Source organism: Nerophis ophidion, linkage group LG17 (genome assembly GCF_033978795.1).
Source record: "Nerophis ophidion isolate RoL-2023_Sa linkage group LG17, RoL_Noph_v1.0, whole genome shotgun sequence".
NCBI lineage: Eukaryota > Metazoa > Chordata > Actinopteri > Syngnathiformes > Syngnathidae > Nerophis > Nerophis ophidion.
Window position 1 is genome coordinate 38688742 of NC_084627.1, and position 22256 is coordinate 38710997.

The following is a 22256-nucleotide window of genomic DNA, read 5'->3' on the forward strand; positions in this document are numbered from 1 at the left end:
CCTGACTGTGTTATACACCCCGTGATCATCAAACCCCCTCCCCCTCCCTGCGTGGTTGAGGTGAGCGGGGTTTGGTGCTCGCTGGGTGTATAACATAGTCAGGAAGTGTCATGGATGCAAAGGATTCTGGGTATTTGTTGTGTTGCGTTTATGTTGTGTTTGTCATTCTTCCTTTGTGTGGGTTTACAATGTGGCGCATATTAGTAGGAGTGTTAAAGTTGTTTCTATCACAACCGTCAGTGTACTCTGTGTCACCCAGTATGCCTTCCAGTCGTGTGCGTGCATCTGCGGAAGCCTCTCACAACATGTTGCTGGACTGGCAAGCAGTTTGTACATGTTGTAGAAGGTGTTTAAGGCACTGGCTTCATAGCATGCCCTTATTCTTGTCATCTGGGTGACCACCAGCAGATACTGTCGAGAATAGTTGCGGCTCCCATTGTCTTCCTCATTTTGTGAAACGGGTCGGAATGGCTCTTTGAGCGGTAAAGGTTGCCGACCCCTGTCCTACAGAAACTATATTAAAACAAAAAATAGATTTTTTTTGTATTTTTTTCCTCTCATCTTTTTCCATTTTTCATACATTTTTGAAAAAGCTCCAGAGAGCCACTAGGGCGGCGCTAAAGAGCCGACCCCCGTCATAGAAGGCTGTGGGTTTGGGTTTCACAATACACCCATTCTTCAGTATTATTTGACTCATTCCTAGAATCCAGCATCTCTACTTACCATTTCTCCTGGCATCCCTGGTCGCCCGCGTTCCCCTGGTTCACCAGGAGTGCCCTGAAAGACATTTATAATCAATACAATTACAAAAAAATATTATCTTCATTAATAAGGCATATTCCTAACCCGCATGCCAGTCTTGCCAATCTCTCCAGGTGGTCCAACATGACCTTTTTCGGTCTGCAAGATCACAATTGAGGAAACCAGAATCAGGTCAACAAGGTCATGTAACCAAATGTAAACAACAATAAAGATAAGTGGTCATCACTGGATACTTACGGGCCAACCAGCACACAGCAACTGGTAGAAATTGGTTTTCTACAAAGAAAAGAAAACAGGATTATGTTACTGATTTATCAACAAATATAACAATAAATCATAAAGGGGCCCGATCATGCAAAACCAACTTATCAGACTTATTGAAGTGAAGTGTGAATTATATTTATATAGCGCTTTTCTCTAGTGACCCAAGGCGCTTTTACATAGTAAAACCCAATATCTGAGTTACATTTAATGTTGTGTTTGTTGTATTCTCCCTGCCTCCTCATCTGGTTTGTCAGTTTTTTCCCCAGTCTGTTTGCCCTCAACCAGGCACACCTGCTGCCAATCACTTCCCGGTAGTATTTAAGCGCTTCACCGCCAGCTGGTCCCTGCCGACTCATATTCAACGTCCTCATGTGTCCAGGGATATATTTACTCAGTTTACAAACATAGTAGTATCGACTAGATACGCTCCTGTACTTGGTATCATTACAGTGGATGTTAGGTGTAGATCTACCAATGGTGATTGTTTACATTTTTATTCCTCGTCCTGCAGGGATGATACTTGTAAGAAACTTACTTTATTAGTCGCCATGGAGGTGAGGATTAGTGATTTAGAAGTAGTTACATGTCTTAAAGCCCCTCTTCCTGAAGTTAAAGTACCAATGATTGTCACACACACGAGGTGTGGAGAAATTATTCTCTGCATTAGACCAATCACCCTTGATCACCGCCTGGGAGGTGAGGGGAGCAGTGAGCAGCAGCGGTGGCCGCGCCCGGGGAATCATTTTTGGTGATTTAACTCCCAATTCCAACCTTTGATGCTGAGTGCCAAGCAGGGAGGTAACGAGTCCCATTTTCATAGTCTTTGGTATGACTCGGCCGGGGTTTGAACTCACAACATACCGATCTCAGGGCGGACACTCTGACCCAGGGGGTCACCAATGCGTTGCCCGCGGGCACCAGGTAGCCCGTAAGGACCAGATGAGGAGCCCGCTGGCCTGTTCTAAAAATAGCTCAAATAGCAGCGCTTACCAGTGAGCTGCCTCTATTTTTTAAATTTTATTTATTTACTAGCAAGCTGGTCTGACTTTGCTCGACATTTTTAATTCTAAGAGAGACAAAACTCAAATAGAATTTTAAAATCCAAAAAAACATTTTAAAGACTTGGTCTTCACTTGTTTAAATAAAGTAATATATTTTTTTTACTTTGCTTCTTATAACTTTCAAAAAGACAATTTTAGAGAAAAAATACAACCTTAAAAATAATTTTAGGATTTTTAAACACATATACCTTTTTACCTTTTTAAATTCCTTCCTCTTTTTTCCTGACAATTTAAATCAATGTTCAAGTAATTATTTTTTTCATTGTAAAGAATAATAAATACATTTTAATTCAATTCTTTATTTAGCTACTGTTTTTTCGAGAAAGAATATTTGTGAAATATTTCTTCAAACTTATTATGATTAGAATTAAAAAAAAAAATACTCTAGCAGATCTAGAAAATCTTTAGAATCAAATTTAAATCTTATTTCAAAGTCTTTTGAATTTCTTTTAAAGTTTTTGTTCTGGAAAATCTAGAACAAATAATGATTTGTCTTTATTAGAAATATAGCTTGGTCAAATTTGTTATATTTTCTAACAAAATGCAGATTGGATTTTAACCTCTTTAAAACATGTCATCAAAAACCTAAAATTAATCTTAACCAGGAAAAACTACTACTGATGTTCCATTAATTATTTTTTTAATTTATTCAAAGAGATTCAAATTAGCTAGTTTTTCTCTTCTTTTTTTTGGTTGAATTTTGAATTTGAAAGAGTCGTAATTGAAGATAAATGATGTTTCAAAATTTAATTTTCATTTTTTTTGCCTGTTTTCTCCTATTTTAAATCGTTCAATTAAGTGTTTTTTCATCATTTATTCTCTACATAAAACCTTCCGTAAAAGGAAAAAAAATGTACGACGGAATGACAGACATAAATACCCATTTTTTTATACATATAGATTTATTTATTAAAGGTAAATTGAGCAAATTGGCTATTTCTGGCAATTTATTTAAGTGTATATCAAACTGGTAGCCCTTCCTATTAATCGTTCCCCAAGAAGTAGCTCTTGGTTTCAAAAAGTTTGGTGACCCCTGCTCTAACCACTAGGCCACTGATGGCGTTTCTAAGTTATATAACTTCACCTTTATCGTTAGTTTTTAAGCCGAAATGCGTCCGTTCTCCCTTTTTCTGTCTACACACTGTTTCTGCTAGCAAGTACTCTGTGATTGTGCCCTGCCGAACATGCTCCTCTGCTGTTAAACCAGCAATGTCACAAAGTGACAAGGAAGGGGGCCAAACCAAAAAACAACTACTGGAGTAAACAAGGCTGGAGGGATTGATTTACGTGGACCCCGATTTGAAACAAGTTGAAAAACTTTAGTGGGCAATTGTACGGAATATGTACTGTACTGTGCAATCTACTAATAAAAGTTTCAGTCAATCAATAATCAAAAGGCTAGTTGGCGTGAGTGGGCGTAGTAATGAGGGAAAACAAAAAAGAAGTAGTCTTAACAGCAACATCTATGCAATATTTTGAGCAAAGAACCATCAAACCAAACCAAAAAAAATCTTATCTGAACAAGCTCTGTAGTCCAGTTGCCTCAATTCAACCTACTATGAACCAAATGAGGGAAGGATCTGAGATGAGATGTTCTGCAATTAATTTCCTGACTCCGTCACCGACAGGCCTCTTGGGGAGTGAAGTTCAAAGTGTGTTTGGTAAACCACAAAACCCTACCAGACTCGTTTTTCCTCGTCTATTCCTTTTATGCTTAGGAAGGGGCTCCTCATCCCTCTAACATACTCGGGATGTCTTCTGCAGCATGTGGCTGATGTCATCGTATAAAGACCAAGCAGACGGGGACAGATGTCTTCTTGCACGCACTGAAGTCTATTTCTGCTAAAGTTTTACATATGAAAAGACTTGAATGAAACCCATCCATTTTCTACCGCTTCCAGAGGTGGGTAGTAACGCGCTACATTTACTCCGTTACATTTACTTCAGTAACTTTTGGGATGAATTGTACTTCTACGAGTAGTTTTTTTGCAACATACTTTTACTTTTACTTGAGTATATTTATAGCGAAGAAACGCTACTTTTACTCCGTTCCATTTATCTACATTCAGTTCGCTACTCGCTACTTTTTTTTATCGATCTATAAATGTTTGTTTTGGTTAATGACAGCTTCAAAGTAGGATCTACGCATGCCTGCGTTTCACCAATCACATGCAGTCACTGGTGACGTTGGACCAATCAAACAGAGCCAGGCGGTCACATGACCCGACTTAAACAAGTTGAAAAACGTCTTGGGGTGTTACTATTTAGTGGTCAATTGTACGGAATATGTACTGTACTGTGCAATCTACTAATAAAAGTTTCAATCGATCAATCGAAAGTGTAAAGGAAAAAAGACACTTTTTTATTTCAACCGTACTTCCCGTCAAAAGCCTAAAGACTGATCGCACAGTTCCTGTCTTCACAATAAAAATGCCGCTCCATCGCGCCTGCATTAACAAAATAAGAGTCTCCGAAAGCCAGCGCAAACGAGCTAGCAAGCTACGGAGTTTGCCGCCAATGTATTTCTCGTAAAGTGTATAAAAACGAATATGGAAGCTGGACAAATAAGATGCGAAAAACCAACGACTTTCATGTGGTATTAGACAGAAAAGAGGAACTTTTTTTCTCCTCCATTTGAAAACGTGAACGTCAGATTCCAATCAATGCAAGTCATCAGAATCAGGTAATACACCAACTTATATTCTTGTCTTCATGAAAGATAGGAATCTATATGTTAAACATGCATGTATATTCATTAAAACACCTTCAACATGTCAACAAAAAGGGCAAAATAAATGAATATAAATTGTATACTGTATATATAAATGTATGTATATATATATATATATATATATACATACATACATATATATATACTGATATATGATTTGAGTGTGTATATATGATATGTGTGTGTATAAATGATATGTGTGTGTATGTATATGTATATATGAGGTAGATCACCTCGACTTGGTCATTTATTAAGTAATTGATAAAGGTTGAAAAACTTATTGGGGTGTTACCATTTAGTGGTCAACTGTACGGAATATGTACTGTACTGTGCAATCCACTAATACAAGTTTTAATCAATCAATCAAATCAATGAATGCCTACTGAGGCTATGGTGCTGTTAAGTTATTGTGGCTCAATGTGCCATTTTTTAAATTTTATTTTAATGTACTATTATTTAATATATATTATTGTTTTAGTTGCTTAAGAGATATTCCTGGCTCCGAATTTGCTCATTGCTATTTTTATGTTTTTGTGCATTACTTGTTGCTGTAATCAGGTTACTCATCAGTTACTCAGTACTTGAGTAGTTTTTTCACAACATACTTTTTACTTTTACTCAAGTCAATATTTGGGTGACTACTCCTTACTTTTACTTGAGTAATACATCTCTAAAGTAACAGTACTCTTACTTGAGTACAATTTCCGGCTACTCTACCCACCTCTGACCTCTTGTCCCTTCGAGGTCGAAGGGGTTTGCCGGAGCCTATCTCAGCTGAAACCTAGTCAAAGAAAATGTCTGGTTTGCGTTAAACACCACAAGTCTCCACACAAACTTTCAGCCTCCTCTGAAGTAAAAAGTGCTTTACTTTTAACTTCATTCAACTGCGAGTGTGTGCAAAGAAAAGACCTTTCACAAAAAGATGGATTTTCCGAAAAAATACTTTAAATGGCGTAACCCGTGCCCACCATACTTGCCGACCTTGAGACCTCGGAATTCGAGAGATGAGGGGCGGAGTTGAGATTGGGGGGCAGGGTTGCGGGGGGTGTATATTGTAGCGTCCCGGAAGAGTTAGTGCTGCAAGGGGTTCTGGGTATTCGTTCTGTTGTGTTACGGTGCGGATGTTCTCCCGAAATGTGTTTGTCATTATTGTTTGGTGTGGGTTCACAAATTTGTAACAGTGTTAAAGTTGTTTATACGCCCACCCTCAGTGTGACCTGTATGGCTGTTGACCAAGTTTGCATTGCATTCACTTGTGTGTGAAAAGCCGTAGATATTACGTGATTGGGCGGTTCATATGGAGGAAAAGCGGCCATGACGACAGGTTTTACAAACGTAGAAGACGTTAAAGACAGTGCCTTTAAGGCACGCCCCCAATATTGATGTGCATGTGGAAATCGGGAGAATGGTTGCCCCTTAAAAATTTCGGGATGGGCACTGAAATTCTGGAATCTCCCGGGAAAATCGGGAGGGTTGGCAAGTATGGTGCCCACTCTTTATGGTAATGGAGGAGACAATGAAACGGTAAGTAAAAACAGTCGGTTAGAAATGTGTGAATGTTAATTACCAATGTTGGCTCAAGTTGTTGTGTAGCTTGCTTAGCCTTCTACAAATGCAAACTTGATAGCACACAAAGACGATCGATTGAGATCATGGATTAAGTCTGGTAAATGAGCAAAATAGAGAGCACAATCAATGTGTTTTGTGTTCATGTATATGCAGAATGTACGCCAGTTTTAGAACACACAATAAAAATGTTTAATCAATATTAAGACATTAAATGATGGACGTGTGAAGAGTGAACAAAACAAGTTGTGTTTGAACCTCAGTTTAGACAAAGAGTAGATGGAATAGAGTAATGAAATATGTTATGTGTGTATCATACCTGGAAGGCAGCCCATTCATCAGCAGTGTTCCTCCAAAGGTAAAGGCTTGGTAGACCTGGTGGTCCTGCCGGTCCTACGTCACCCCTTTTTCCTGGACTCCCTTCAGGGCCAATCTTCCCCTTTGTACATCACAATTCCGTGTATTCAGTACAGCCTCGATACGACATTTTGGTCATATATTGGTTTCATAAAGCAGGACTGACTTACAGACATGGTCAAAAGTTTACATACACTTGTGAAGGACATAATATCATGGCTGTCTTGAGTTTCTAATATGTTTTTACAACTCTTATTGGAGCACATACTTGTTGGTCACAAAAAAACCAATAATGAAGTTCGGTTCTTTTATGAATTTATTATGGGTCTACTGAAAATGTGACCAAATCTGCTGACACCACATGGACATTCTGGAGGAAAGTTCCGTGGTCAGATGAAACAAAAATTGAGCTGTTTGGCCACAATACCCAGCAAAAAGTTTGAAGGAGAAAAAGTGAGGCTTTTAATCCCAGGAACACCATACTTACCGTCAAGCACTTTGGTGGTAGTATTATGCTCTGGACCTGTTTTGTCGCCAATGACCCCAAACACGTGTTATAAGTGGTAAATGAATGACAAAATCAGGCTAAAATGATGTCATGTCTTGGGGATCACGTTTAGTTTGGCTATGTTCTGTTTGGTTTTTGCACTCTGTCAGTTCCTGTTTTTTCACTCCCTGCTTTGTTTCCACGACAACCCATTAGTTTTCACCGGTCCTCATGTCACGCAACCTGATTCATTTGGACTCGCGCACCTGTTGTTAATCACGTCACCTCTATTTAAAGGGGAACATTATCACAATTTCAAAAGGGTTAAAAACAATAAAAATCAGTTCCCAGTGGCTTGTTTTATTTTCCAAAGTTTTTTTCAAAATGTTACACCTCCCGGAATATCCCTAAAAAAAGCTTTAAAGTTCTTGATTTTCGCTATCTTCGAAACCACTATCCATTTCCCTGTGACGTCATACAGGGCTGCCAATACAAACAACATGGCGGTTACCACAGCAAGATATAGCGACATTAGCTCGGATTCGGACTCGGATTTCAGCGGTTTAAGCGATTCAACAGATTATGCATGTATTGAAACAAATGGTCGGAGTATGGAGGCTGATAGCGAAAACAAAATTGAAGAAGAAATTGAAGCTATTGAGCGAATAGCTAGTGATGCTATTCGGCCATAGCATGGCTGTACCTAATAAAGTGTCCCATAGCATGGCTGCTTTATTAGCATCGCCGGTAAAATGTGCGGACCAAACGATCAGGACTTTCGCATCTTGTGACACTGGAGCAACTTAAATCCGTCGATTGGTAAGTGTTTGTTTCGCATTAAATGAGGGTATCTAGTTTCAAATGTACATACAGCTAGCGTAAATAGCATGTTAGCATCGATTAGCGTAGCATGTTAGCATCGATTACCTGGCAGTCATGCCGTGACCAAATATGTCTGATTAGCACATAAGTCAACAACATCAACAAAACTCACCTTTGTGATTTCGTTGACTTAATCGTTGCAAATGCATCTGCAGGTTATCCATACATCTCTGTGCCATGTCTGTCTTAGCAACGCCGGTAAAATGTGAAGACACTTTGGTACATTCAATGGGGATCTGGCGGCAGATTTCTTGCCAGTGGTGCAACTTGAATCCCTCCCTGTTAGTGTTGTTACACCCTCCGACAACACACCGACGAGGCATGATCTCTCCAAGGTTACAAAAAATAGTCGAAAAAACGGAAAATAACAGAGCTGAGACCCGGTGTTTGTAATGTGAAAATGAAAATGGCAGGTGTGTTACCTCGGTGACCTCATGTTCTGACGTCATCGCTAAAAAAACGATAAACACAAAGGCGTTTAACTTGCCAAAATTCACCCATTTAAAGTTCGGAAATCGGTTAAAAAAGTACATGGTCTTTTTTCTGCAACAGCAAGGTATATATTGACGCTTGCATAGGTTTGGTGTTAATGTTCCCCTTTAAGCCTGTAGTTGCCAGGCACCCTCTACACACCCTTGTTATTCATGCTGATGATCCATGCTGCTCACATTCATGCTCTTTTCTCGATGTCATTCATGCCATAGTTTGCAAGTTTTGTTTTATGTCCTTAGTTTTGCCTTTGTGGTAGTTTTGTTTTCTTATTCAAGTTTCGAACCTCTGCTGAGAGCGCCTTTCGTTTGTTCCTTTTTTTGAGTTAAGATTAAAATCCTGTTTTTACCTTCAAGTCATGTCCGATCCATTCGCTTTGCACAACGGGAAAATAGATCTCACCATAGTCGAAGTCCTGACAAATGAAGGTTTTAGAATGGCCTTCCCAAAGTCCTGACTAAAACATGTGGACAATGCTGAAGAAACAAGTCCATGTCAGAAAAACAACAAATTTAGCTGAACCGCACCAATTTTGTCAGGAAGAGTGGTCAAAAATTCAACCAGAAGCTTGTGGATGGCTACCAAAAGCGCCTTATTGCAGTGAAACTTGCCAAGGGACAGGTAACCAAATATTATCATTACTCCAATCACTTTATCACAAAAAATAAGAGTTGTAGAAATTATTGGAAACTCAAGACAGCCATGACATTATGATCTGTACAAGTGTATGTAAACTTTTGACCATGACTGTATTACATAGGTCAGGTCAAAGGCAGAGGACAGAAGTTTAGAGTTGTCAGATTAGTTCAGTTCTTCATCGTGAATTATGTTGATCCATCCGTCAAAGGTTTTTCTCACCTTATCCCCTTTGAACCCAAGCACGCCAGGTTCTCCAGGGAAGCCCTAAAAATGAGGAATGTTGGTAAAGAAGGTTAAAAACGAAATAATTTCAAGTGAAACATGTCAAAACCATGTTGTCAACTCCGACTCCGGTTTCCCGTTAAACCACCTAGACAGAACTGTGAAATGCGGTCAAACGTAAACCACACGGGTCCGCAGGAAACTACAGTTCAAGGAACTAACCGTTCCAGTAACTTAAAGCTCATGAACAATTGGTGGAAAAGGTCCTGATCTACAAACCCCAAAACCAGTGACGTTGGCACCTTGTGTAAATAGTAAATAAAAACCAAAATACAATGATTTACATATCCTTTTCTACTTATATTCAATTGAATAGACTGCAAAGACAAAATACTTAACAATCGAAAAGGAAAACTTTATTTTTTTTGCAAATATTACCTCATTTGGCATTTAATGCCTGCAACATGTTTCAAAAAAGCTGGCGCAAGTGGCAAAAAAGCCTGAGAAAGTTGAGGAATGCTCATTAAATACTTATTTGGAGCATCCCACAGATGTACAGGATAATTGGAAACAGGTGGGTGCCATGATTGGGTATAAAAGCAGCTTCCATGCTCAGTCATTCAAAAAAGGATAGGGCGAGGGCGTGAGCAACTTGTTTAACAACAACATTTCTCGACCAGCTATTGCAAAGAAAATAGAGATTTCACCATTTACGGTCCGTAATATCATTACAAGGGTCAGAGAATCTGGAGAAATCACTGCATGTAAGCAGCAAGGCTGAAAATCAACATTGAATGTCCAAATCCCTCAGGCAGTACTGCATCAAAAACCGAACTCGGTGTGTAAAGGATATCACCACGCTCAGGAACACTTAAGAAAACCACTGTCAGTAACAACAGTTTGTCGCTACATCTGTAAGTGCAAGATAATACTCTACTAAGTGAAGCCAAAGCCTTTTATCAACAACACCCAGAAATGCCGCCGGCTTTGCTGAGCTCGAGCTGCTCTAAAACGGACTGATGCAAAGTGGAAACTTGTTCTGTAATCTGACGAGTCCACATTTCCAATTGTTTTTGGAAACTATGGACTGTGTGTCTTCCGGAACAAAGAGGCAAATACCCCTCCGGATTTTTCTCAGCACAAAGTTGAAAAGCCAGCATCTGTGATGGTATGTGGGTGTGTTAGTGCCCAAGACATGGGTAACTTACACGTCTGTGAAGGCCCCATTAATGCTGAAAGGTACATACAGGTTTTGGAGCAACATATGTTGCCATCCAAGCAACGTTATCATGGACGCCCCTGCTTATTTCAGCAAGACAATACCAAGCCACGCATTACAACAGCGTGGCTTCATACTAAAAGAGTGTGAGTACTAGACTGGCCTGCCTGTAGTCCAGACCTGTCTCCCATTGAAAATGTGTGGCACAATATGAAGCCTAAAATACCACAACGGAGACTGTTGAACAACATAAACTTTACATTAAGAAAGAATTCCACCCGAAAAGCTTCAAAAACTGGTCTCCTCAGTTCCCAAACGTTGCTACCATTAAATTCTAAGTTAAGGAATATTTGCAAAACAAAGATTAAGTTTCTCAGTTCGATTATTAAATATCTTGTCTTTGCAGTCTATTCAATTGAATATAAGTTGAAAAGGATTTGCAAATCATTATATTCTGTTTTTATTTACGAATTACACAACTTTCCAACTTCACTGGTTTGGTACACGCCTATCATTTATGGTTCACTTGTCATGGTTGAGTTTTAGAAACTTCCCAGCCAGAGTTAGTCAAAAAGCCTTCCACAAGAACTAAAAACAGAGTTAGCATGTGGAGAAATGTCTAAAATGTCAATAAAAATGTATCATTCTTATGTGGATATGGTTTCGCACAGACATTATAATGTTTTGGCTATGCCATAAAGAAAGTAGAAGCATTCTGACACACACTTCCTGCCCGGGAGGACCCATAAAGCCCGGTGGTCCAGGTTTGAGACGATACAGCTTGCCATCGGAGCCGAGGACCAGATCTCCATCTTTAGATACGATGGTGATAATTCCAGATTGGCTCCTTTTTGGTAGTTCTCCTTTGCGCTTATGAAGATGGTGGATGTCAGTGGTGTTCCGTGTGCTGATCTGTCCGACATGTCCATGGTTGACTGATGGATTCTGGTGGATCACATGAGATGAAGGTAAGACAAAGCTGGACCGTTCATCAGTGTCCTCCCTTGGTGAAGTCGAGTCAATGTGGGTCTCAGGATCAAGGGGGATCTTAGGCGGAGAAGTCAAATCCACAAAAGACTTTTTGGAGTTATTTCCTGTGTCGAGAATGATAACGTCATCGGAGGGTTTCCCTGGGATCGTGGATGAAGTCCCCCAACCGGAGTCCACTTTTTTATCGACAGTCATGTTGTCATCCAAATGCTTTGAAGGCACGCCAAGCTTCTCTTTTTGATTTCCCTTCAGTCGATTCCAAGAAGGATTGACTCGTCCACCAATTGGCGAGATCAGGTCCAGTAAGTCTGTGTCTTCGTCCACGACATAGACCCTCGCTGCACCTCTACCATTGGTCCGTGAGGGCACAGCCCCGGTTCTTCGGAAACCTCCTCGTCGCCACAGCTCGTTTTGCTAAGAAATGAAACAAAAACATGGATGGTGAGATATTTGTTACAATTATTATCATTATGGGCTTGCAATTCAACTGGTGAGTGGGTTCTTTGCCAGTTCCCATATTAGCATAAAATGTTAGCATCTAAGGTAAATTTGTATGTTTTAAACCTAAAAACCTTAGAAATAAATATATCTACACACACACACACACACACACACACACACACACACACACACACACACACACACACACACACACACACACACACACACACACGCACGCACGCACGCACACATACACACACACACACACATTTGTATATATATATATATATATATTTATATATATACATATGTATATATATATATATATATATATATATATATATATATATATATATATGTATATGTGTGTGTCTTGATTGGATGCAACAACCACAACAAAGCAATTGCAAAAGGACTGCCTACCCCCAGACTAAACGACTCTGAAACCAACAATGAATGTAACTGTCGCAAGAAACCTGATTGCCCTCTCAACGGAAGGTGCTTACAGACATCAGTCATTTACCAAGCAAAGGTAATACGCAAGGACATTAACACATCCGACACGTACGTAGGATTAACCGAAGGAGCGTTCAAAACAAGATGGAATAATCACAACGCCTCCTTCAGAAACCAGACTTTGCAGAATTCTACAGAACTCAGCAAACACATTTGGAACCTCAAAGACAATAATGTTGAATATTCAATAACATGGCAAATTCTTGCATCCAGCACACCTTACAACAGTGGTAATAAAAGATGCAACCTATGCTTAAAAGAGAAACTGTTTATTGTATATCATCCAGATCTATCATCCCTCAACAAGCGCAGTGAAATCATTTCAACATGCCGCCATAGACGGAAACACCTCCTAGGTAACACATGAGCCAATCACCACACCCTACGCCTGCTTGTACCCACCCACTCTGTGCTCTATATAAACCATTGTATGTGAATGCTTCCATTAAAATCTCCTGATGATTGAGGGAACCCCTCATGAAACAGATCTGTAGAGATGAAGTAGTCTTGTGATTTTTTCCCACACCTACATATTACGCACTACCACGGTATCGAGCACTATTCTCTGGATAATCCAATCAAGACATATATATATATATATATATATATATATATATATATATATATATATTTATATATATATATATGTAGGTGTGGGAAAAAATCACAAGACTACTTCATCTTCATACAAGATGAAGTAGTCTTGTGATTTTTTCCCACACCTACATATTGCGCTCTACCACGGTATCGAGCACTATTCTCTGGATAATCCAATCAAGACATATGTATATATATATGTATATATATATGTATGTGTGTGTGTGTGTGTATACACACATACATATATATATGGATGTATATATACATTTATATATATATATATATATATATATATATATATATATATATATATATATATATATATATATATATATATATCCATCCATCCATTTTTTACCGCTTATTCCCTTTTGGGGTTGCGGGGGGCGCTGGCACCTATCTCAGCTACCATCGGGCGGAAGGCAGGGTACACCCTGGACAAGTCGCCACTTCATCGCAGGGCCAACACAGATAGACAGACAACATTCACACTCACATTCACACACTAGGGCCAATTTAGTGTTGCCAATCAACCTATCCCCAGGTATATATATATATATATACATATATACATATATTTACATATATATGGATGTATATACATATACACAAATATATACACATACATATATACACGCGTATGTATGTATATATGTATGTATATGTTCATATATATGTATACCCCCCCGAGTCATACCAAAGACTATAAAAATGGGACCCATTGCCTCCCTGCTTGGCACTCGGCATCAAGGGTTGGAATTGGGCGCTAAATCACCATAAATGATTCCCGGACGTGGCACCGCTGCCGCTCACTGCTCTCCTCACTTCCCAGGGGGTTATCAAGGGGATGGGTCAAATGCAGAGGCCAAATTTCACCACACCTAGTGTGTGTGTGACAATTATTGGTACTTTAACTTAACTTTATATATGTACATATATATGTATATATACATGCATATATATATATATATATATATATATATATATATATATATATATATATATATATATATATATATATATATATATATATATATCAGGGAAGGATTCAAGTTGATTTACGTAGAAAGTGCATCGATTAGCAAGGCATGCTAATCGATGCTAACATGGTATTTAGGCTAGCTAGATTTGCATCCAGCTTTTCCCTCCACCCACATTTAATGCCAAACAAACACTTACCAATCGACATATTTAAGTTACTCCAGTGTCACAAGATTCGAAAGTCCCGATAGTTGGTCTGCACATTTTACCGGCGATGCTAAGGCAGACTTGGCCGAATAGCGTCAATAGCTAGTCGCTCAATAGCTTCATTTTCTTCTTCAATTTCGTTTTCGCTATCTGCCTCCATACTCCAACCATCCGTTTCAAAACATGCGTAATCTGTTGAATCGCTTAAACCGCTGAAATCCCAGTCTGAATCCGAGCTAATGTCACTATGTCTTGCTGTGCTATCCGCCTGGATAGCATGTATATCACTGGATGACGTCACAGAAAAATGGACGGTGGCTTCACAGATAGCGAAAATCAGGCACTTTAAAGCCTTTTTTTCGGGATATTCTATGATGGGTAAAATTTTGAAAAAAAATTAGAAAAATAAAATATGCCACTGGGAACTGTTTTTTATTGGTTTTAACCCTTCTGAAATTGTGATAATGTTCCCCTTTAAAATGGACTTAAACTCCCCCAAAGTGATCCATTCTGGTAGCTCCAGATTTTTTTTTGTCTGGATGTCATTCCATGACCAGGGACCTGCATAACTAAATTTTTTTTTTTTTTTTTTAACCAAGTTCTGTGTTGGCTCCAGGAACCAACATGAGTCTCGACACACAAAGGACGACAGATAGGTGGGGACAAGTCCAAGAAGACATTTATGGATAAAAACTATGCATGGAGAAAGTCTTTGGGCAGTTAAAGATGGACAGTTTGCCCTTTGCATACAAGCTAGACAATATTTCCACAACCAGTAATAAAACGTAAGTCACAGTGATATACAGTGTCTAGTTTTTACAAGTAAGTTCCAGGTGCATTCATAAAAAGCAAGTCTCCATAATCAAGTAAAGGATGTCAGATGTTTCCTGACTTTTACGGAAAACAAGAGTTATTTCTGCAAATGAAACCCAATTTAATTTTAAGCTTAGAAACAAGCTTCTGTATATGTGCTTTAAAAGACAATCTCTCATCAATGATAATTCCCAAGTACTTATACAGTGGGGCAAAAAAAGTATTTAGTCAGCCACCGATTGTGCAAGTTCTCCCACTTAAAATGATGACAGAGGTCTGTAATTTTCATCATAGGTACACTTCACCTGTGAGAGACAGAATGTGAAAAAAAAATCCAGGAATTCACATTGTAGGAATTTTAAAGAATTTATTTGTAAATTATGGTGGAAAATAAGTATTTGGTCAACCATTCAAAGCTCTCACTGATGGAAGGAGGTTTTGGCTCAAAATCTCACGATACATGTCCCCATTCCTTCTTTCCTTAACACGGATCAATCGTCCTGTCCCCTTAGCAGAAAAACAGCCCCAAAGCATGATGTTTCCACCCCCATGCTTCACAGTAGGTGTGGTGTTCTTGGGATGCAACTCAGTATTCTTCTTCCTCCAAACACGACAAGTTGAGTTTATACCAAAAAGTTCTATTTTGGTTTCATCTGACCACATGACATTCTCCCAATCCTCTGCTGTATCATCCATGCATCCATTTTGGTATAAACTCAACTCGTCGGAATACAATGATTTGCAAATCCTTTTCAACCCATATTCAATTGAATGCACTACAAAGACAAGATATTTGATGTTTAAACTCATAAACTTTTTTTTTTTTTTTGCAAATAATAATTAACTTTGAATTTCATGGCCGCAACACGTGCCAAAGTAGTTGGGAAAGGGAATGTTCACCACTGTGGTACATCACCTTTTCTTTTAATAACACTCAATAAACATTTGGGAACTGAAAAAAATAATTGTTGAAGCTTTGAAAGTGGAATTATTTCCCAATCTTGTTTTATGTAGAGCTTCAGTTGTTCAACAGTCCGGGGTCTCTGCTGTCGTATTTTAAGCTTCATAATGTGCCACACATTTTCCATGGGAGACAGGTCCGGACTGCAGGCGGGCCAGGAAAGTACCCGCACTCTTTTTTTTTACAAAGCCACACTGTTGTAACACGTGCTGAATGTGGCTTGGCATTGTCTTGCTGAAATAAGCAGGGGCGTCCATAAAAAAGCCGGCGCTTCGGTGGCAGCATATGTTGTACCTTTCAGCATTAATGGTGCCTTCACAGATGTGTAAGTTACCCATGCCTTGGGCACTAATGCACCCCCATACCATCACAGATGCTGGCTTTTCAACTTTGCGTTGATAACAGTCTGGATGTTATCAACATAGGCAGATTTCCATATGTTAGGAATCTCGTTACTAGACAAGGAAAGATTAAAAATATACGTAAGCGGTTCGGCAAAAAAAATCAATGGCTGACTTCAGAAAAAAGGGGCTCAAGTTTGTAAAGACCTGCAGATTTACCGAGATCCACTAGTTTTAAGACCCTCTGGACACATCAAAGGATGAAAGGATGCAGGAATATAATCGAGCACCAACCCTAAGTACTCACGGCTGCAGAAAAACATATGCAGGGAGTGAACATGAAACAAAATCTGTAATATTTATTAACAGTGAACTTGAAACATAGTCAGCTGCTTTCACTTGGAGTATGAGAACATCAGAAGACATGCAGGATTCATCTCGCAAGGTATGCTATCCGACCCTTTATAGGCTGCCAGCTGTGCAAAATAGAGAACGATCATGATGATGAAAAGTCAGAACCGTTTTCTGCATTAAATTCTAGGGATGTTCCGATTCGATATTTTAGATATCGGTCTGAGATGAGCAAAAACAAAACAAGTATGGGACTATAAGTGGTTGTGAAATCTCCAATAAAAAGTCCTGCAGTGTGTTTACTTGTGCAAAAATAGCCATTTACGAAACATGGTAGGCTGTAGGCCACCAGGAGCTAGTAGCTACACAACAGCTAAGCGTACGATAGCACACCAGCTAAACATTCATGATTCGTGTCCTTAAAATGAACACTATAACAGTCCGGATGGTTATTTTCCTCTTTTGGAACTTGACGTCCGCAGTTTCCAAAAACAATTTGAAATGTGGACTAGTCAGACCACCGAACACTTTTCCACTTTGTATCAGTCCATCTTAGATTGGCTCAACTCCAGTGAAGTTGGCGCCGTTTCTGGGTGTTGTTGATAAATGGCTTTCGCTTTGCATAGTAGAGTTTTAACTTGCGCTTTCAGATGTAGCGACGAACCGTATTTAGGGACAGTGGTTTTTTGAAGTGTTACCCAGCCCATGTGGTGATATCCTTTACACACTGTTTTTTGATGCAGTACCGCCTGAGGGTCATGGGCATTCAATGTTGGTCTTGCCACTTACGTGCAGCGATTTCTCCAGATTCTCTGAACTTTTTGCTGATATTACAGACAGTGTGCAGTGTTTTTACTTGTGCAAAAATAGTCATTTACGAAACATGGTCGGCTGTAGGCCACCAGGAGCGAGCAGTTACACAACAGCTAAGCGCACAATAGCACATCAGCTAAACATACATGATTCGTGTCCTTACACTGAACAATATAACAATCCGGATTGTTCTTATCCTCTTTTGGGATGCAACGTCCACAGTTTTCAAAAACAATTTGAAATGTGGACTCGTCAGACCACTGAACACCTTTCCACTTTGCATCAGTCCATCTTAGATGAGCTCGACCCCAGCAAAGTTGGCGGCGTTTCTGTGTGTTGTTGATAAAAGGGTTTAGCTTTGCATAGTAGAGTTTTAACTTGCACTTACAGACGTAGCGACCAACTGTAGTTACTGACAGTGGTTTTCTGAAGTGTTCCTGAGCCCATGTGGTGATATCCTTTACACACTGGTTTTTGATGCAGTACCGCCTGAGGGTCACGGGCATTCAATGTTGGTCTTTCCACTTACGTGCAGCGATTTCTCCGGATTCTCTGAACCATTTGCTATAATTACAGACAGTGTGCAGTGTTTTTACTTGTGTAAAAATAGTCATTTACGAAACATGGTCAGCTGTAGGCCACCAGGAGCTAGCAGCTACACAACAGCTAAGCGCACAATAGCACACCAGCTAAATATACATGATTTGTGTCCTTACACTGAACAATATAACAGCCCAGATGGTTCTTTTCCTCTTTTGGGACACGAAGTCTGCAGTTTTCAAAAACGATTTGAAATGTGGACTCATCAGACCAGTGAACACCTTTCCACTCTGCATCAGTCCATTTTAGATCGGCTTGACCCCAGCTAAGTTGGCGGCGTTTCTGGGTGTTGTTGATAAATGGCTTTCGCTTTGCATAGTAGAGTTTTAACTTGCACTTGCAGAAGTAGCAACCAACTGTAGTTACTGACAGTGGTTTTCTGAAGTGTTCCTGAGCCCATGTGGTGATATCATTTACACATTGTTTTTTGATGCAGTACTGCCTGAGGGTCATGGGCATTCAATGTTGGTCTTGCCACTTACGTGCAGCAATTTCTCCAGATTCTCTGAACCTTTTGCTGATATTACGGACAGTGTGCAGTGTGTTTACTTGTGCAAAAATAGTCATTTACGAAACATGGTCGGCTGTAGGCCACCAGGAGCAAGCAGCTACACAACAGCTAAGCACACAATAGCACATCAGCTAAACATACATGATTCGTGTCCTTACACTGAACAATATAACAATCCGGATTGTTCTTTTCCTCTTTTGGGACGCGACGTCCACAGTTTTCAAAAACAATTTGAAATGTGGACTCGTCAGACCACTGAACACCTTTCCACTTTGCATCAGTCCATCGTAGATGAGCTCGACCCCAGCGAAGTTAGCGGCGTTTCTGGGTGTTGTTGATAAAAGGGTTTAGCTTTGCATAGTAGAGTTTTAACTTGCACTTACAGACGTAGCGACCAACTGTAGTTACTGACAGTGGTTTTCTGAAGTGTTCCTGAGCCCACGTGGTGATAACCTTTACACACTGGTTTTTGATGCAGTACCGCCTGAGGGTCACGGGCATTCAATGTTGGTCTTTCCACTTAAGTGCAGCGATTTCTCCAGATTCTCTGAACCTTTTGCTGATATTACAGACAGTGTGCAGTGTTTTTACTTGTGCAAAAATAGTCATTTACGAAACATGGTCAGCTGTAGGCCACCAGGAGCTAGCAGCTACACAACAGCTAAGCGCACAATAGCACACCAGCTAAATATACATGATTTGTGTCCTTACACTGAACAATATAACAGCCCAGATGGTTATTTTCCTCTTTTGGGACACGAAGTCTGCAGTTTTCAAAAACGATTTGAAATGTGGACTCATCAGACCACTGAACACCTTTCCACTTTGCATCAGTCCATCTTAGATTGGCTCAACCCCAGCGAAGTTGGCGGCGTTTCTGTGTGTTGTTGATAAAAGGGTTTAGCTTTGCATAGTAGAGTTTTAACTTGCACTTACAGACGTAGCGACCAACTGTAGTTACTGACAGTGGTTTTCTGAAGTGTTCCCGAGCCCATGTGGTGATATCCTTTACACACTGGTTTTTGATGCAGTACCGCCTGAGGGTCACGGGCATTCAAAGTTGGTCTTTCCACTTATGTGCAGCGATTTCTCCAGATTCTCTGAACCTTTTGCTGATATTACAGACAGTGTGCAGTTTTTTTTACTTGTGCAAAAATAGTCATTTACGAAACATGGTCAGCTGTAGGCCACCAGGAGCTAGCAGCTACACAACAGCTAAGCGCACAATAGCACACCAGCTAAATATACATGATTTGTGTCCTTACATTGAACAATATAACAGCCCAGATGGTTCTTTTCCTCTTTTGGGACACGAAGTCTGCAGTTTTCAAAAACGATTTGAAATGTGGACTCATCAGACCAGTGAACACCTTTCCACTTTGCATCAGTCCATCTTAGATTGGCTCAACCTCAGCGAATTTGGCGGCGTTTCTGTGTGTTGTTGATAAAAGGGTTTAGCTTTGCATAGTAGAGTTTTAACTTGCACTTGCAGAAGTAGCAACCAACTGTAATTACTGACAGTGGTTTTCTGAAGTGTTCCTGAGCCCATGTGGGGATATCATTTACACATTGTTTTTTGATGCAGTACTGCCTGAGGGTCATGGGCATTCAATGTTGGTCTTGCCACTTACGTGCAGCGATTTCTTCAGATTCTCTGAACCTTTTGCTGATATTACAGACCGTAGATGGTGAAAACCCTAAGTTCCTTGCACTATCTTGTTGAGAAAAGTTGTTTTTAAACTGTTCAACAATATTCTTACGCATTTGTTCACAAAGCGGTGACCCTCAGCTCGTCCTTGTTTGTGAATTTCATGGAAGCTGCTTTTATACTCAATCATGGCACCCATTTGTTCCACATTAGCCTGTCCACCTGTGGGATGTTCCAAATAAGCGTTTGATGAGCATTCCTCTACTTTCTCAGTCTTTTTTGCCAATTGTGCCAGATTTTTTCAAACTTCAAAAAATCCAAATGAGCTATTATTTGCAAAAAATAACAACGTTTTCCATTTCAAACGCTAAGTCTTTGCAGTCTATTCAATTGAATGTAGGTTGAAAAGGATTTGCAAATCATTGTATTTTGTTTTTATTTACGATTTGTCACATGTGGGTGGCATTTTACTGCGGGATCGTTCCTCCAGTGCAAATATGGACACTCTGGACAACAACGTAAAGGTAAGATGATTTAATAACAAAAACACTGGTACAAAAACAAACGAAACACACAAAATAAATGCGTGCCGAACGCACGGAAGCTATTGCTAACACTAGCACAGGTTCAGGAAACAAGAATAGCATACGTGATTGTTGCTTACCGCAAACAAGGGACCAAGACTGACTGACGGGACAAGGCAGGCTTAAATAGGAAAGTAATTAACAAAAACAGGTGTGCGTCTGGAACCCACAGCAGGTGAAATGAATACGTTACCATGGTGACCAAACTAACTCACAAAGTGCACAAACAACAAAGGGAGTCCAAAATAACAGAAAATAACTAAACTAAACATGATCCAGACCACGGATCATGACACGATTTACACAGGTTTTGTATTTGGGATCTGCATAAATTTGTGCGCATCCGCTATTGCAGTCTTGGACACAGTCAATAAGCTCCTTCTTTTTCTTCATCCTCTCGTTGTGGGGTGATACATATATAGTACATTTTGGGCACTGCCTCTTCGACAATTGTTAGGAACCTTAATCAAAAAGAGGACCTGGAACGAGAATCGTCCAATTTTAAACTCAGGACCTGCACAGTATCATGCATGTCTGAGGTGTGATCCTGTATTTCAGGGGTCTATGCTCACAGGGGTACATTTTATGCAGGAAACTGTTCTTAAAATTCCCCAAATTCCTGGTTGATAAATTAGCTGATTATAAAGGTTTCCTTTATACTATAGTTAATAATATAATGTTTCCATGTTGGAAGTCTGACAGGCACGTGAGATAAGCGATTAGGAACTTGGACTATAAACAGATCCAGTTTCAGTTTTAGAAGTAGACTGTGCTGCTTGGCTGTGGTTCAGAATTAGGATGCATAGAAGAGTCTTTGTTTTCACTTGAAGCTCTCTTCAGTCACCTTCACAAGGACCTAGTGCTCGCTTCGAAAACATCTCAAATGTTTTTAAAAATGTTGTTGCTACCTCCTTTTGATTATGAACTTTAAATTTATGGAATTATTAATGTCTGTTGTGTTCTTTGTTCTCCAAAGGAGAGTGTTGTCTTTATTTTGCGGTCCTATAAACCTCTGCATAGTAATCGGGAAGTTACAATTGTGGTAAAAAGTTTACATACACTTGTAAAGAACATAATGTCATGGCTGTCTTGAGGTTCCAATCATTTCGACAACTCTTATTTTTTTGTGATAAAGTGATTGGAGCACATAATTTCCTCCAGAAAGTCTTATCTTTGTCCATGTGATGTCAGATGAAACACCAATTTATCTACTTGGCCAC

General features: G+C 39.6%; 1 protein-coding gene across 1 annotated transcript in view; it reads right to left on the reverse strand.

Moving 5' to 3' along the window:
- si:ch211-196i2.1 (collagen alpha-1(I) chain) overlaps positions 1-22256 on the reverse strand; it is a 171189-nt gene that overhangs the window by 118235 nt on the left and 30698 nt on the right. Inside the window, exons 2-7 of the mRNA XM_061876913.1 lie at positions 11406-12083; positions 9458-9502; positions 6704-6823; positions 1000-1038; positions 847-900; positions 724-777 (exon numbers count right to left, since the gene is read on the reverse strand). Of these exons, the coding sequence (XP_061732897.1) occupies positions 724-777; positions 847-900; positions 1000-1038; positions 6704-6823; positions 9458-9502; positions 11406-12083 (990 nt within the window). The remainder of the gene's footprint in view (positions 1-723; positions 778-846; positions 901-999; positions 1039-6703; positions 6824-9457; positions 9503-11405; positions 12084-22256) is intronic.